We start from the raw sequence: 13,401 nt of genomic DNA on the forward strand, positions 1-13,401 counted from the left end.
AAAAATGAAGTCCTTTCCACTTTTAACTTTCTAACTATAGAGAAATTTTGCTCTCAGATCAACTTCTTGGGATTGTGGATTCTGGATTTACCCTAGCCCCACACTCTCCTCTTCCATTCAGATGGGAAGGGATGTGGGAGTCACCCCCTTAATTCACAGTGCAGCTCAGCCCTCGTTCAAAATGGCCTATCCTAGCTACCAGCTGCATCATATTTCTCCATGTCTGTGTGTGTGAGGTTTTATTTATTTACTCATTTTTAATTTTGAAGTGCAATCAAAGAATAAAACATTATTCTAAAGCCTATGGGAAATTCCAAAGGTTAGCAGTCCTACTATCCTAACGTTTTTACTTTTTTTACAAAACCGATTCCTTTTTTCTACCTGTCCTGCTATTTAAAGGGAAAAGTAAGTGGAAAGGGCCGTAAGTATCTACATTAGGAAACCAAGATATGCAGGCCAAAAAGGAAAGTTTACTTTATTTGTGGTTTAGATGGAAACTGGAAACCTTAATTGGGGTTGGTGTGGGGAGGGACGGGAATGAGCTCTCTTTGCAAATGACCTGGAAAGTTTCATTTAAAGCAAACAAATGCGCTAGAAACAAGTCATGCTGGGTGATAGAACTGAATTATCACAAAACTAGTGTATGAAGAAGGGGTATGATATAGATTGAGAAAATACGGATTCTTTCTTTTGTTGGTGGGACCTCCACGGATGCCCTTCAGGGTGAGCTGGCTATGCCCTGCCTGTGTGGGGTTGGGCTTCATGGAAAAGATAGGTGCTGTAGGGTCAGGATCATGGGGTGGCTGTGCATGGCATCTTAGCAGATGCAGGGCAAAGCGTTTGGCCCAACACACACGCCACCCCCTCCTTTAGGAACAGGCTGCGTCTAGAAAATTGTTTCCATGCCTCAGACTATTTTGGCCCATTCCGTACAATTGGGCCAACAATTTTCTACTTAATGCAGATGGAAAATCGCCGATTTCCTGCCCTCACCAGCAAGGGATGTCAATCATTGCATTTGCAGTAAGACAGGGTTTCTTTCTGGTTGGCCCTACTGAGTGGATATGGCTGAGAGCATGGAGTTGGTGGGAAGTGGGGGAGATGGGGAGTGGAGGTGAGGGGTAGTTTTGGAATGTTCAACAAGGGAGTTACATAGATGTGGAATTTTGTAGAAATCTGGTCAAGACTATTGCCTGGAACCTGGAAATCATGGTTCTTCTCAAGAATGCTGTGATATCAGTGACATTGATGTTAAACAAATCCTGCTCGACATGTATGTATGTACTAACTTTGTATATAATGTCCCTAGATGTGTATACAATATATATACACAGAACCATATGCTCATAATATCAGGCTTTGCCAACTCTTTGAAAGAAACCAAGTGTGATGCATTCTGAACGTCTCTGTTTTTGCTTCCTCTTCCACCCAAGGTTCAGTCACCGACAAGCCCTTGAGCCAGGGTAACTCAGGAAGGAAAGGTGAGTAGAGTTTTATGCTTTATCTAAATGTTTGCTTCTAAAGCCAGTCCACGCAGGAGTTCTTAGACAAGATGGAAGGAGTCTGGGGTGAGAGTTAAAGTGCCCTGCAGAAAATCTCCATTTACATTCTGTGTTTCCTCCCCAGAGCACCTGGGGTAAGTAAGGCTCAGACAGTGGTGGGGACCAAGCTCCCAGAATTTCTGAGGGAGGTGAGTGAGCGCAGTGCACAGAGCAGACAGGGACTCTGAGAATCTTGGTCCTTGGGGGTTCAGTCAATTGGCTACCAGTGTAGCCAGCATTAAACCAAAAAGGATGATGACAGTAGGCGTGCCCAAGTCTGCCCATTTGAAACCCATTTGAACACTCTTTTCCTCACTGATTCTCCTTAATAATTGTTCTAGCACATCTAGATTGTCTTCACCAAGCCTAGGATGGCTTCATGGGCTTGCGACCTGTGCAGTTGTTGTCCTGAAATTCTTAATAATTTTCGCCTTTGAACTTGTATTTTGTAAGTAAAGTCTGATGGGACAAGGAAGCATGTGCATGAGCAGAAGAAACACATGCAACATAGGTATCCACCGCCCAAGCTTTTTGCCCCATTTTCATGTGTCTTTTCTGATGCGTGCTATGGGGCTTCCATAGTATGCTAAAAATTTTAATTTTTCTTTACCTAGAACAACATTAAATAGAAAATTTAAAAACACCATGACAAGTCAAGAGAGAGACCATGGAAGAGAAGATAAAACTATATTTTAGTGTCCCTAATGGCACTTTTTCCCTGTTCTTTTGAACAAACGGCCTGCATTTTCATTTTTCCCTGGGCCCTACAAGTTATGTAGCTAGCCGCAATTAAAGCATTTGTCTGAGTGCTGTTTTGTGGAGCAGCCAACAGGAGGAACAGGTCCCTGGATATGCTGACCATAATTTCCAGGCTGAAAGACAGTTTGAGGCCTAAGATTCCCTGCTCCTTACCTCCAGGACAGCATACACACACAGAGCTGGTAGTTGTGTGGAAAACAAGTACCAATGTCATCGCACATGTAAGCACTCCAGGACACCCATTTTGGGCTCTCAGGTCAAACCCAGATGGGAGACCTTGGCTGAATTTGAGGCTTCCCACCTGGATCCGGGTCTTGGGAACTTTGTGCTCATAAGTGTCTACGGGGAGAGTTGGGCCTGCGGGGGATCTGTGTGAGGTGCACAGGCTTGTCCTACCCACGCAGTCTCAGGGAGACCAAGGCACGGCCCTGGACATGGCCCCAGGTGCTTATTCCATGAGGACAGGAAGAGGAGGCAAAGTCACCCTGCCTGAATGCAGGAGGTGGGAGTCCGGAGAACCTGCTGCCCCTAAATGCATGTGCTCCAAGAAGATGTGGAAGTGGAGCATGGTGACACCAACACCTGCTAGGAAACATGGACCAATGGACCTGGTGAGCTGCTCCCCTTCCTGTGGGCAGGAATGAGTAAGTGGATGAAAAGAAAGGAGCGAGTGCCTTTCTAGGTCCTTCCCAGAACAGAGGGAGACAGCCTTGAGTGCTGGTGGTTCCCTTCTGGATGGGAAAGTGGGAGAGGGGCATGAACGTTTCTTTTTGCAAAAACCTGAAATCATCAACACTGTGAATGGCGTGAGTGTGTCGACAGTTTGTTGTGGTTGGAAAAGGGAGCTGCCTGCAGTTTTGCTTGTCGTAACTTCAGGACCATCACCTTTATTCTTGGGCATGAGGTCTTGGTGGTAGAAAAAAAAAATTGCAGTCATGCAAAACTGACCCCCCAGATTCTCTCTACCAAGGGGAACTGAGTGCATGATGCTGAATAAACCATCTGCACCGAGAGAGGCCAACAATAGGATTTGGTTCTTAAACTACACAGAGAAGTACTTTCTGGGTTGATGAGGCCTTGTACTTGATACAGAACAATAAGAGACAGCCCTGTGGTCATCTCTGGCTCTCACGGATCCAGCTGGAAGAGGGCAGGGGACCCTTATTCCTCCAGGGATGGTGCAGGGAACAGGGGAGTAGAGGATGAAGCCTCATCTCAGAGATAAGCTGTTCAGTTCCCAGCTTTTCTCCTCTACCTGGGGTGGGTTCCCGCTTCCCAGGTGGTTCTGCGGAGGCTCCCTCTTTGGTGCAAACACCTGGGGGGGATGCTCAGGCTCACTCACTCCTGGAAACTTGGCTTCTGCCCAGTGGGTTCTCTTTTCTTCTACTATGGAGGGTCAACATAGGTGCCGATCTCTTTGTCTGCTGTGGGCAGTCCAGCGAAAAGCAGGTTCGGTTCACCACCTGTAGGAAGGGCCTGGAGCCACACCTGTCCAGGAAGCTGGGGTTTGAATGGGGACAGGGTGCGAGAGGGCATTTGTAATATCCTGTGTCAGCCCGCCAAGGTCCCTCTTTCAGCTGCCACTTAAGAATGGAATGTGCTCCGGAGGGCAGCAGGTGGGGAGGTACAAAGGCCCCTTGTCTGAGCCCGTGCCCACATGTGGGGTCTCCTAGAAGGCGTCTCCCTAGAGCTGGAGCTCGCAGCCCAGGACCTGCCCCTGAGAGATGCTAGGACTGGACCCTTGTGCAGGGTGAGGGGTACGGCCAGAAAGGAGGTGAGGGTGGGGGTCTGGTGTGTGAGTGGTGGGGGCGGCAGCGGAGGAGCCCACCCAGCCTTTTCTTTCCCCACTCTCTTGCCTTTTTGAACATGCTCCACTGACAGGACTTGGAGGGGTCGGTTCTCTCTGCCTGGAGGGAATGAAAAGGCATATTGTGCTGGACAGGGAGTCTGGTTGCCAGCCAGGAATTAGTCCTCTGAAGGAGAGGAGAAAGGCCAAGCGAGAGGAGGCTGGGGGAGGAGGCCCAGAGAGATAGCAGGAGGAAGGGAGGAGGGAGAGAGGCCAGGCGGTAGTGGGTCACAGCCGTCTGGCCCAGGACTGGAGGCCTGGAGGCCTGGGTTGCTGCGGCTCCTGGGTCCACAGGTGTGGGCCCCGAGGGGAGATGTGGGGGAAGGGAGGGAGGGAGGTGCTGTTATCTTACCCAGATGCATGTGCTTCGGGAGGGGAGGAGGGTCAGAACTTCAGACTATTTACTTAATCCCTTGGAATGTCCTTTCCTCTCTCTGTTCTTTGGGGCTCTTCTGTTTCACGGACTCCTTTACGGGCACATGTGTGGTAATTAACACGTGCAGTGTAGGTCCCGGGCCATGTGTTTGAGTTTCAAATATCCATTGATCTGCAGGGCTCCCATCCCGGCTGCCCCTCCCCTTCTCCTTTGGGCCTCGCCCTTGAAGGGAGATGGAAGGGGTGTGTGTATGTGTTTGGCGGGTGGGGGTGGGGGCACACGTGCATCCACATGTGTTTTATTGATGTGACAGAGCAGCCCCTTCAGCTCTGACAATCTGCTGCTAAAACAGGCAGAGGCTGCAGGAGTTGAGATAGAGATGAATTTTTGGTTTCAATGGAAGTAGTCTGAAGGAAAGTGGCTGGAAAGCAGAATGTGTTTAGAGACCATGAATTTACCCTGAGCACCTTTTCCTGGCCCACAAGCCCTGTGGATTTTCCTAAGGTGCCTCTTCTCGGTGTCTTGATGCTAATGAATGTGGAAATTTGGGGAGGCTCCAGGATAACGGAGCACAAAGTCAGGGACTGACCCTGGGCTCCGTTAATTGCGAGGTGCAGGAGGGAAGTTCTCCATTTGGGTGGGGTGGGTGGGGGTGCAGAATGGTTACATGAGAAAACAGGAGAGCACTTGTAAAATGATTTCTGGCATTTCTCTGGGAGCTTTTTTCTTCTGAGTGCCAAGGACCTTAGAGATCCCGGGGCGATGCTTTGATAAATGACAAATGAAAGTTTAGGGTCGTCAGGAGTTTTCTGCCGTTTGCTTTTTTCCTACTTGTAAGAGGTCTAGGAGTTAGCTCTTTAAGGAAAGTGAGAGAAAAATAAAAACTTTAGCAGGCTCTGCCTACTATTTATTGCATGGGCTTCTGTAATTGTCAAACCAGTCTTGGAGAGGGGCAGAACTTCCAAAACCGAACCTACCTTTCATTTGCAGAGACTTTTTTTAATCCTCCACTGGCTGCTCCATAGTATGTGCTCCAAGTAAAGAGTGAGCCACAGTTATTTCTCCAAGGTCCCTCTCTGTGTCTCTATTTTTAGAATCTCTCGTGGAGCCTGGTCTATAGGTTGGTGCCAACTTGGAGACCTTCTCGCTCAAGTGATGGATTAAACAGCACCCTCATTCAGGGCCGAGGGATGTGCTTAGGGCAGGGTGATGGATGCCAGGCATCAGAGATGAAGGGCACTGTGTGGCTTCCAGCCTCAGCCCTCTTGGGGGGTAGTACACCTGAAGGAGGTTCGCTTCATTACCCCAAGCCTGAATGAAGTATGCAAGGCTAGCTATCTCAGATCATTCTACATGTGGAGGGTCACTTCTGCTCACATGACTTTAACGTCATCCCAGCTACCTCTTTTTTCTCTTCCTCCAGCACCGAGGGGGAGATGGGATCAGTAGTTGATCTGTCAGCATTGCCATCAGATGGCAAAAGTCTGATTACTTACTAGCCTGGGCTGGATTTCAGTGGAGATGGGCAGCTGATCACCTCTATGGGCTGGTCTCTGCTCACACTGGCTTTCCCCATGGAGAAGCATTCATGCTGGTACTGTGCCTGCTAAAACAGAACTGTGCCTAAGCAGCTCCAAGCACATGAGAGGCAGCTCTTTTGCTCTCTGTGTGCATGTTGCTGCTGCTTTCTGGTGCTCCGAGCCACCGTGACCAAGCCTGGCATCTCAACAGGCCAGCTTTGCAGAGATCAGTTGCAGAAGGAGTGTGCATAAGTGTGCTCAACTGCTCATGCATGTGCCATGTCTTCCTCCGTCCCACAGTTAACTGGTCCCCCAGCTGGGCTCCATCTACTCAACCTCCTGCCCTCCATCTTGGATTCTAACCTAGGGTCTCTGAGAGAACGTTTATGCATAGAGGATACTAAGCTAAGAGTTTGAATCCCTGCCATATCCCCATTTCCAAGACCAGAGAGGAAATGGGGTTTAGAGTTCTGGAAAAGCCTCCTTGTCATAGATTCTTATGACTCCCTGGTGTTATTAGTAACCACTGGTGTTTTGTATTTGGTACTGTTACTCTTTTGTTCAACAAATATTTGTTGAGAACTTACTAAGTGCCAGGCTCATTATAGTCATTGGGGATCCAGCAGTGAGTAGACAATGAGAGCCCTGGCCTCGCCTCATGGAGTTCACATTCTAATGGTTCTCTGATTATGGAGCTGATCTTCAGGTGGAGGTAAAGCCTCCCAGGGGCGCACAGGCTTCTAGATGCTGGAAAGTTGTCACCTCTGCAGGGGAGGGAAGGCAGGTGGCTCCTCCAAATGGCCCCAGCTGGTAGTTCCCATGGCCAGAGAGACCTTTGGAGGAGGCTGCCTGGGATGAGCATGGTCCACTGGCAAGTTGGTACCCCCTCTGCCTGGTTCCTTTGTGGGGCCCCTGAAGTCCAGGTGAGACAGCTCGGAGCTTGTGAGGCCACTGTGAATGTGTGCATTTGCTCACTGCTCCTTGATGGAGTGAGTTCAGTCCCAGGTGTGGCACAGCAACCTCGCGGGAGGCGGGGATTTCGGCCTGTGGGTGGAAAGGCCTCAGGGCCACGTCTGAAGCCCCTTTCTTCAGCTCTGAGCGCTGTATAGCTCCTGTGTGAAGGCTGAGAAATTGTCGCTCTCAGGTCCTGTTGTCCCGAGTCTGTGCCTGCTGAAAGAAATCTGTGAGATTCAAGGGCTGCTGACTCTAACATCTAGGTGGAAAGGCAATGGAGCGAGAACAGCTAAAACAATTTTTATAAATAAAAATAAAGTGAGAGGTATCCCTATATCTGATTTTTTAGACAAAGAGATCTTTAATGTTTTACTTCCTTCCTGGCCCTGTATGAACTTTCAATCCACGCTTCCCTTTGTTCTTCTGAACAAATGCTATTACTCTCCCTTTTTAAAAAATGTTTATTTCATTTTCCTTTTGTTTTAATGATTTTTTTTTTAGGGCAGTTTTAGGTTCAGAACAAAATTAGGAGGAAGGTACAGAGATTTCCCATATACCTCCTGCCCTCGCACATGCACAGCCTCCCCCATTATCAACATCTCACCAGAGTGGTACATTCGTTTCAGTGAATGAATCTACACTGACACATCATCATCACCCTAAGTCTATAGTTTACATTTGGGTTCACTCTTGGTGTTGTACATTGTATGGGATGGACAAATGTACAATGACATGTATCCACCATTATGGTATCATACAGAGTATTGTCACTGCCCTAAAACTCCTCTGTGTTCCACCTATTCATCCTGTCCCTCCCACCCCGACCCCTGGCAACCACTGATCTTTTTACTGTCTCAATAATTTTGCCTTTTCCAGAAATGTCACAGAGTTGAAATCATAATACTCTGTTTGAATTTAAGACTTATAATGATACGATAATCAAGACAGTGTGGCATTGGCCAAAGGATAGACACGTATGTCAGTGGAACAGAATAGAGAACCTAGAAATAGGCCTACACAGTATTTTTTATTTTTGACCAAGGTGCAAAAGGAATTCAGTGGAGGAAGGACAGTCCTTTCAACAAATGGTGCTGTGGCAAGTGGGCATCCATAGGCAAAAACAAAAAACCCCAAACCCTCAACCTAAACATCACACCTTAGAGTTAATTAATTCAAAATGGATCTTGGACTTAAATGTAAAATGTAAAATGTAAAGCTATTAAAACTTTTAGAAGAAAACATAAGAGAAAATCTTCAGAACCTATAGCTAGGTGAACCTAGAGCTTTGGTGTCTAGAACACCAAACACATCCAAAAAAAAAAAAATTGTTAAATTGGACTTAATCAAAATTAAAAACTTGCTCTGTGAAAGATCCTGTTAAGAGAATGAAAAAACTATAGACTGGGATAAAATACTTACAAACCACATATCGGACATAGGACTTATATCTAGAAAGTATAGAGAACTCTCAAAAACTCAACAGTTGAAAAACAATTCAATTTAAAGATGGACAAAATGCACAGATAGACATTTCACCAAAGCGTATATGCAGAGGGCAAATAAACATGCAAAAAGATGTTCAGCCTCAGTGGCCATAAAGAAATACAAATTAAGAAAGTGATAAAATGTCACTATACACCTGTTAGAAGAGGTAAAATAAAAATTAGTGACCATACCGAATGCTGGTGAGGCTGCAAAGAAACTGGACCTTTCATACATTGTTAGTAAGAATGTAAAACGATACAGCCACTCTGGAAAATATTTTGGAAGTTTCTTAAAAAACTAAACCACTAAACATACACTTCCCAGCCATTGCACTCCCAAGCATTTATTCCAGAGAAATGAAAACTTATGTCCACACAAAACTTGTACATGGATGATCACAGCAGCTTTACCCGTCATAGCCACAGATGGAAGCAACGCAAATGTCCTTCAGTGAGTGAAACAAACTGTGGTGTATCCATCCGATGGAATACTACTCAGCAATAGAAAGGAACAAACTGGGGCCCGCCCCGTGGCTGAGTGATTAAGTTCGCACGCTCTGCTTCGGCGGCCCAGGGTTTTGCAAATTTGGATCATGGGTGTGGACATGGCACCACTCATCAGGCCATGCTGAGGCAGCGTTCCACATAGCACAACCAGAGGCACTCACAACTAGAATACACAACTGTGTACCAGGGGGATTTGGGGAGAAGAAAAGAAAAGAAAAAAGGATTGGCTCAGGTGCCAATCTTTAAAAAGAAGGAACAAACAGTTAATATGTGCAACAGCAGCTTGGGCAGATCTCAAGGGCATTATGCAAAGTGGAAAAAGCCAACCTCAAAAGGTTATATACTGCATGATTCCATTTATATAGCATTCTGGAAATGACAAAATCATAGAGATGGAGAAAGGATCAGTGTTTGCCCAGTGGAGGAGGGCAAGTGTGGTTATAAAGGGGTGGCACGTGGGAGATCTTTGTGGTGATGGAATAATTCTGTATTTTGATTGTGGTGGTGGTTACATGAATCTGCACATGGATAAAATTGCATAGAACCACACACCACACTGACATACATACACACACACACACAAATGAGTACGTGTAAAACTGGTGGAACGTGAATAAGCTACGTGGATTATACCAGCATCAATTTCCTGATTTTGATAGTGTATGATAGTGATGTTACCTATATAATTATAGGTTCCCTATATAATTGTGTTAACTGTAAGGATGTTACTATTGGGGAAAACTGTGTGAAGGGTACATGGGACCTCTCTGTATTATTTTTGCAACTTTTTGTGAATCTTTAATCATTTCGAAATAAAGAGTTAAAGAAATGAACAGTCTTCTGTGTGAACCCAGCCCTGAATTGACTCTGCTGCTGGTGCCTCTTCCTCCTCCTCCCTCTCCTCCTCCTCCCCTTCCTCCTCTTCCACATTCCCCTTCCCCTCTCCACCTCCTCCCTCTACCCAACCTCCTCCTCCTCTCCAGCCTCCTCCTCCCTTTGCCTCCTCCCCTCCTCCCTCTCTTCGTCTTCTTCTTCCATCTCTGGTCTACCTTTTTGACCAGCCTCATACTTTTGCTGTTATTCAGAGGAATGTGGAGCTTGAGGATGTGGGGAACTACTTGCAAAAGACAGCTTTAAGCTTGTTTTCACCTTTTTTGGGAGGGAGTGTACAGGTGGGTAGATGGAATGTAAAAGATTGGTCTCTTGCCCTGGAAAGGACCTAAAGAGCCCAGATAACTTCTCTTCTCAAAAGTCAGAATTGGGACAGCTCACAGTACGTTTCTGAGCCTCACTGGTCATGGAACATGCAGCTCAGGAAATGCTGAGGTTGACTAACATTCCATACTCCTCCTAGTATGTTTTGGGCTGGGTTCTTAAGGGACTTTTGCAAACAGTCTCCCTATGATGCCCAGAATAAGTTATCTTGACTTCCACCCTGGGTCCCTGAGTCACGTGCTGAGGGGGATGGTGGCTTTGGGATAAATGTGGTCCCTTCAAAAGCAAGAAGCTTCCAGCCCTTCTCCTAGGCTGAAGTTTATCCCCAAGTCTTTGTAAAAGATGGCCAATGGCAGCCTAAAGGAATGCAAGAGGGAGGGTGACCAGTGATAGACATGGTTTGGGCAGAGCCCAAGAATCAAAGAGGACTTGGGATCATTGAGAGACCTTCCAAATCTCAGGATGGGGGTGGTGGTTTCTTTTTTCCTCATTCTCCAAGGCTTCTCAGTCTCAGAGACCCCAAGAGAGGCCATTAATACAGATTCCTCCTCTGGCTCCTTTGACACATTTGCTTTTGAAGGACCTGGAAGAGAAAGCTCTTTGTATGTGGTCAGAATAAACTCATTGTACACCCAAACAATTAACTCCTCAATGGACTTGCCAGCCTCTTGAAAGGCCCGGCCCGGCTTCCCTGGACCTCTTGGGCTCTATTGAGTCCTTAAGCACACCAATGTTTTTGGGGTTTTGTTTTGTTTTGTTTGTTATTCTGAAAAGTCTTTCCCTGAGAATAGTCAGAGCGGATCAACATTGTCCTCAGCCCGGCATTTATCTCCACTCGCCAGCGAATGTCAATCAGGAATCAAAAAGCCAAACAGAGGAGGCTTTGAACGGTGTCATAGGGGGTCGAAGTGACTTCCAGCTGTCTGTGCGTGGGCCAGGCCTTCTCGGAGGGCAAGGAATTGTGCTGTCACACAAACCCACTGTCTGTATAGGCTCACAGGGCCCGTGAGGGGGCTGCAACTTTCTGGGGCTGCACCTGCAAGAACGAGGCATGGTTGGGGGTTGGGGAATCTTGGAAGGCCAGACTCCATGCCTCTGGGGCTGGGCAGTTTCCAAAGCTGCTCATTGCCTCTGGGGCCTTGAGCAAATCACTCTCTTCCATGGAGACTCAATCACTTTTTATCTGCCTGGTGACTTCCTCTGCCCTGGCCTGTGGTGAGAATAGATGAGGAAAGCCACTTGCCAGAAACTGTGAGTGTTGCAAAATGTGGTATTACTGTGGTTATTGTTGATCTTGACATCATCCTTGAGAAATTCTCTCAGGTTTGCCATATTTATTTTTTTAATCTTTCCAAATTTACTTTTTTCTCCCTGTAAGAGGGATGATAATCTTTGAAATGGCCTTTTTCTAGTGTTCTATCATCTTCTCCTTGGTCTAGAAGAGTTTTACTATTTGAGGTCCAAAAGAATCACCAAGAATAAACATCAGGTATGAAATCATCATGTGCATATATGTTAACTGAAATTCAGATATATTTTTCTTTAAAATATATGGAAGTCTTCTATCCAAATTAAGGATTACTCAAATAATCTAACTGCTTGCTGCCTGATGATTCATCTGTGACCGCTTTGGCATTACATCCTCTTTTGTTTTAACAGCTTTATTGAGGTATAGTTACATGCCATAAAATCTACCCATTGTAAATGTACAATTCAATGAATTTAGTACATTTCTTGAGTTGTGCAACCGTTACCGGAGAACATTTCCGTCCCCCCCCAAAAGAAACCTTGTACCAATTTACACTCATACCCCACTGCTTCCTCCAGCCCAGCAGCCACAGATCTGCTCTCTGTCTCTATAAATTTACTTTTACTGGCATTTCCTATAAATAGAGTGATGCAATGCGTAGTATTTGCACATGGCTTCTTTCGTTTAATATAATGTTTTTGAGGTTCATCTGTATTGTCATAGGTTTTAGTAATTCATTCCTTTTAATTGCTGAATAATATTCCATTATATGGATATATGACAATTTATCCATTCACCAGTTGACAAACATTTGGGTTGTTTCTAGTTTGAGGCTATTATGAATATTTGTGTGCATGTCTTCGGGTAGACACGTTTTTATTTTTCTTGGATAGATCCCCGGGCATGGAATTTCTGGATTGAATGGTGTTTATGTTTAACTTTTTAAAGAAATTGCCAAACTCTTTTCCAAAGTGACTACCCAGTTTTGCATTCCTACCAGCAATGAACAAGGGTTTCTGTTTTCCCACATCCTTGCCAATACTTGGTATTTTCTTTTTTAAAAATTTTAGCCATTCTAGTATGTATGTATGGTATCTCTTTGTGGTTCCAATTTGAATTTCCTAACGAATAATGATGTTGAGCCTTCATGTGCTTATTAGCCACCCATGCCTCTTCTTTGGTAAAAAGTCTATTAAAATATTTTGCCCATTTTAGAATCAGGTTGTTTTCTTACTGAGTTGTAAAGTTTGCTTCATTTTTTAATTTAAAACTTTGATAAGAGTTTAATTTTTCAAATCCAGTTTTCAAAGTAAGCAGTTAGGTAAGATGCTGTACCACTCCTGGTATTATATCTCCTTTAAGAGGCTTTTCAAGTCTTTTACACCTACACAGCGTCCTGAGGCTGGGGAGGCAGACAGCCTTCATTTTTAGAAGAGGATATTACTACCAAGACAAGAAAAGTGAGGGGTTCAGGTTACCCAGCTGATTGGATGTAAAGCCGGGATCTGGAGTGTGACCCCACTGGAGACTGGGAGGCCAAGGGCACATGTGGAAGCTTTTCTTTCCCCTGAGGTCCCCGTGTGGGGCCTGGTGCTGCCCCAAGGCTTGCCAGGAAGTGGAACTGATGTGGACTTTGGCCTCAGGCCTCGGACCTATGTTTGGTAGAAAGGTGCGTTTATTTGCTGCGTTGGAAGCCAGGTGCCCAGGTGCCCGGAGATGATGGTCAGAGGGTTCTGTTGGCTTTGGCTTGGCTTCCTGTCCTTTGGGCCTGCCGGATTCCACAGGTGGCTCTCCTGGCAGCAGGGCACCTTGTCTTTTCTCACTTCATAAAGATTTACATCTGGGGCCTCCATTGTGGCAGTGCAGCTGTATCTCTTCACCCTCAGTGACCTTCCCCTGCAGGAAGATTCACTCCCTGCACGTGGCTTGATGCTATGTGGGCTTCTGGGC

General features: G+C 46.0%; 1 protein-coding gene across 6 annotated transcripts in view; it reads left to right on the forward strand.

Annotated features, from left to right (window-relative positions):
• The window catches only part of SMOC1 (SPARC related modular calcium binding 1), a 144,334-nt gene that overhangs the window by 90,549 nt on the left and 40,384 nt on the right, over positions 1 to 13,401 (forward strand). For all 6 annotated transcript variants that reach the window (XM_070593476.1, XM_070593475.1, XM_070593472.1 and 3 more), the window contains exon 5: positions 1,434 to 1,481. In XM_070593476.1, coding sequence (XP_070449577.1) covers positions 1,434 to 1,481 — 48 coding nt within the window. The remainder of the gene's footprint in view (positions 1 to 1,433; positions 1,482 to 13,401) is intronic.

Source organism: Equus przewalskii, chromosome 25, assembly GCF_037783145.1.
Source record: "Equus przewalskii isolate Varuska chromosome 25, EquPr2, whole genome shotgun sequence".
Lineage (NCBI taxonomy): Eukaryota > Metazoa > Chordata > Mammalia > Perissodactyla > Equidae > Equus > Equus przewalskii.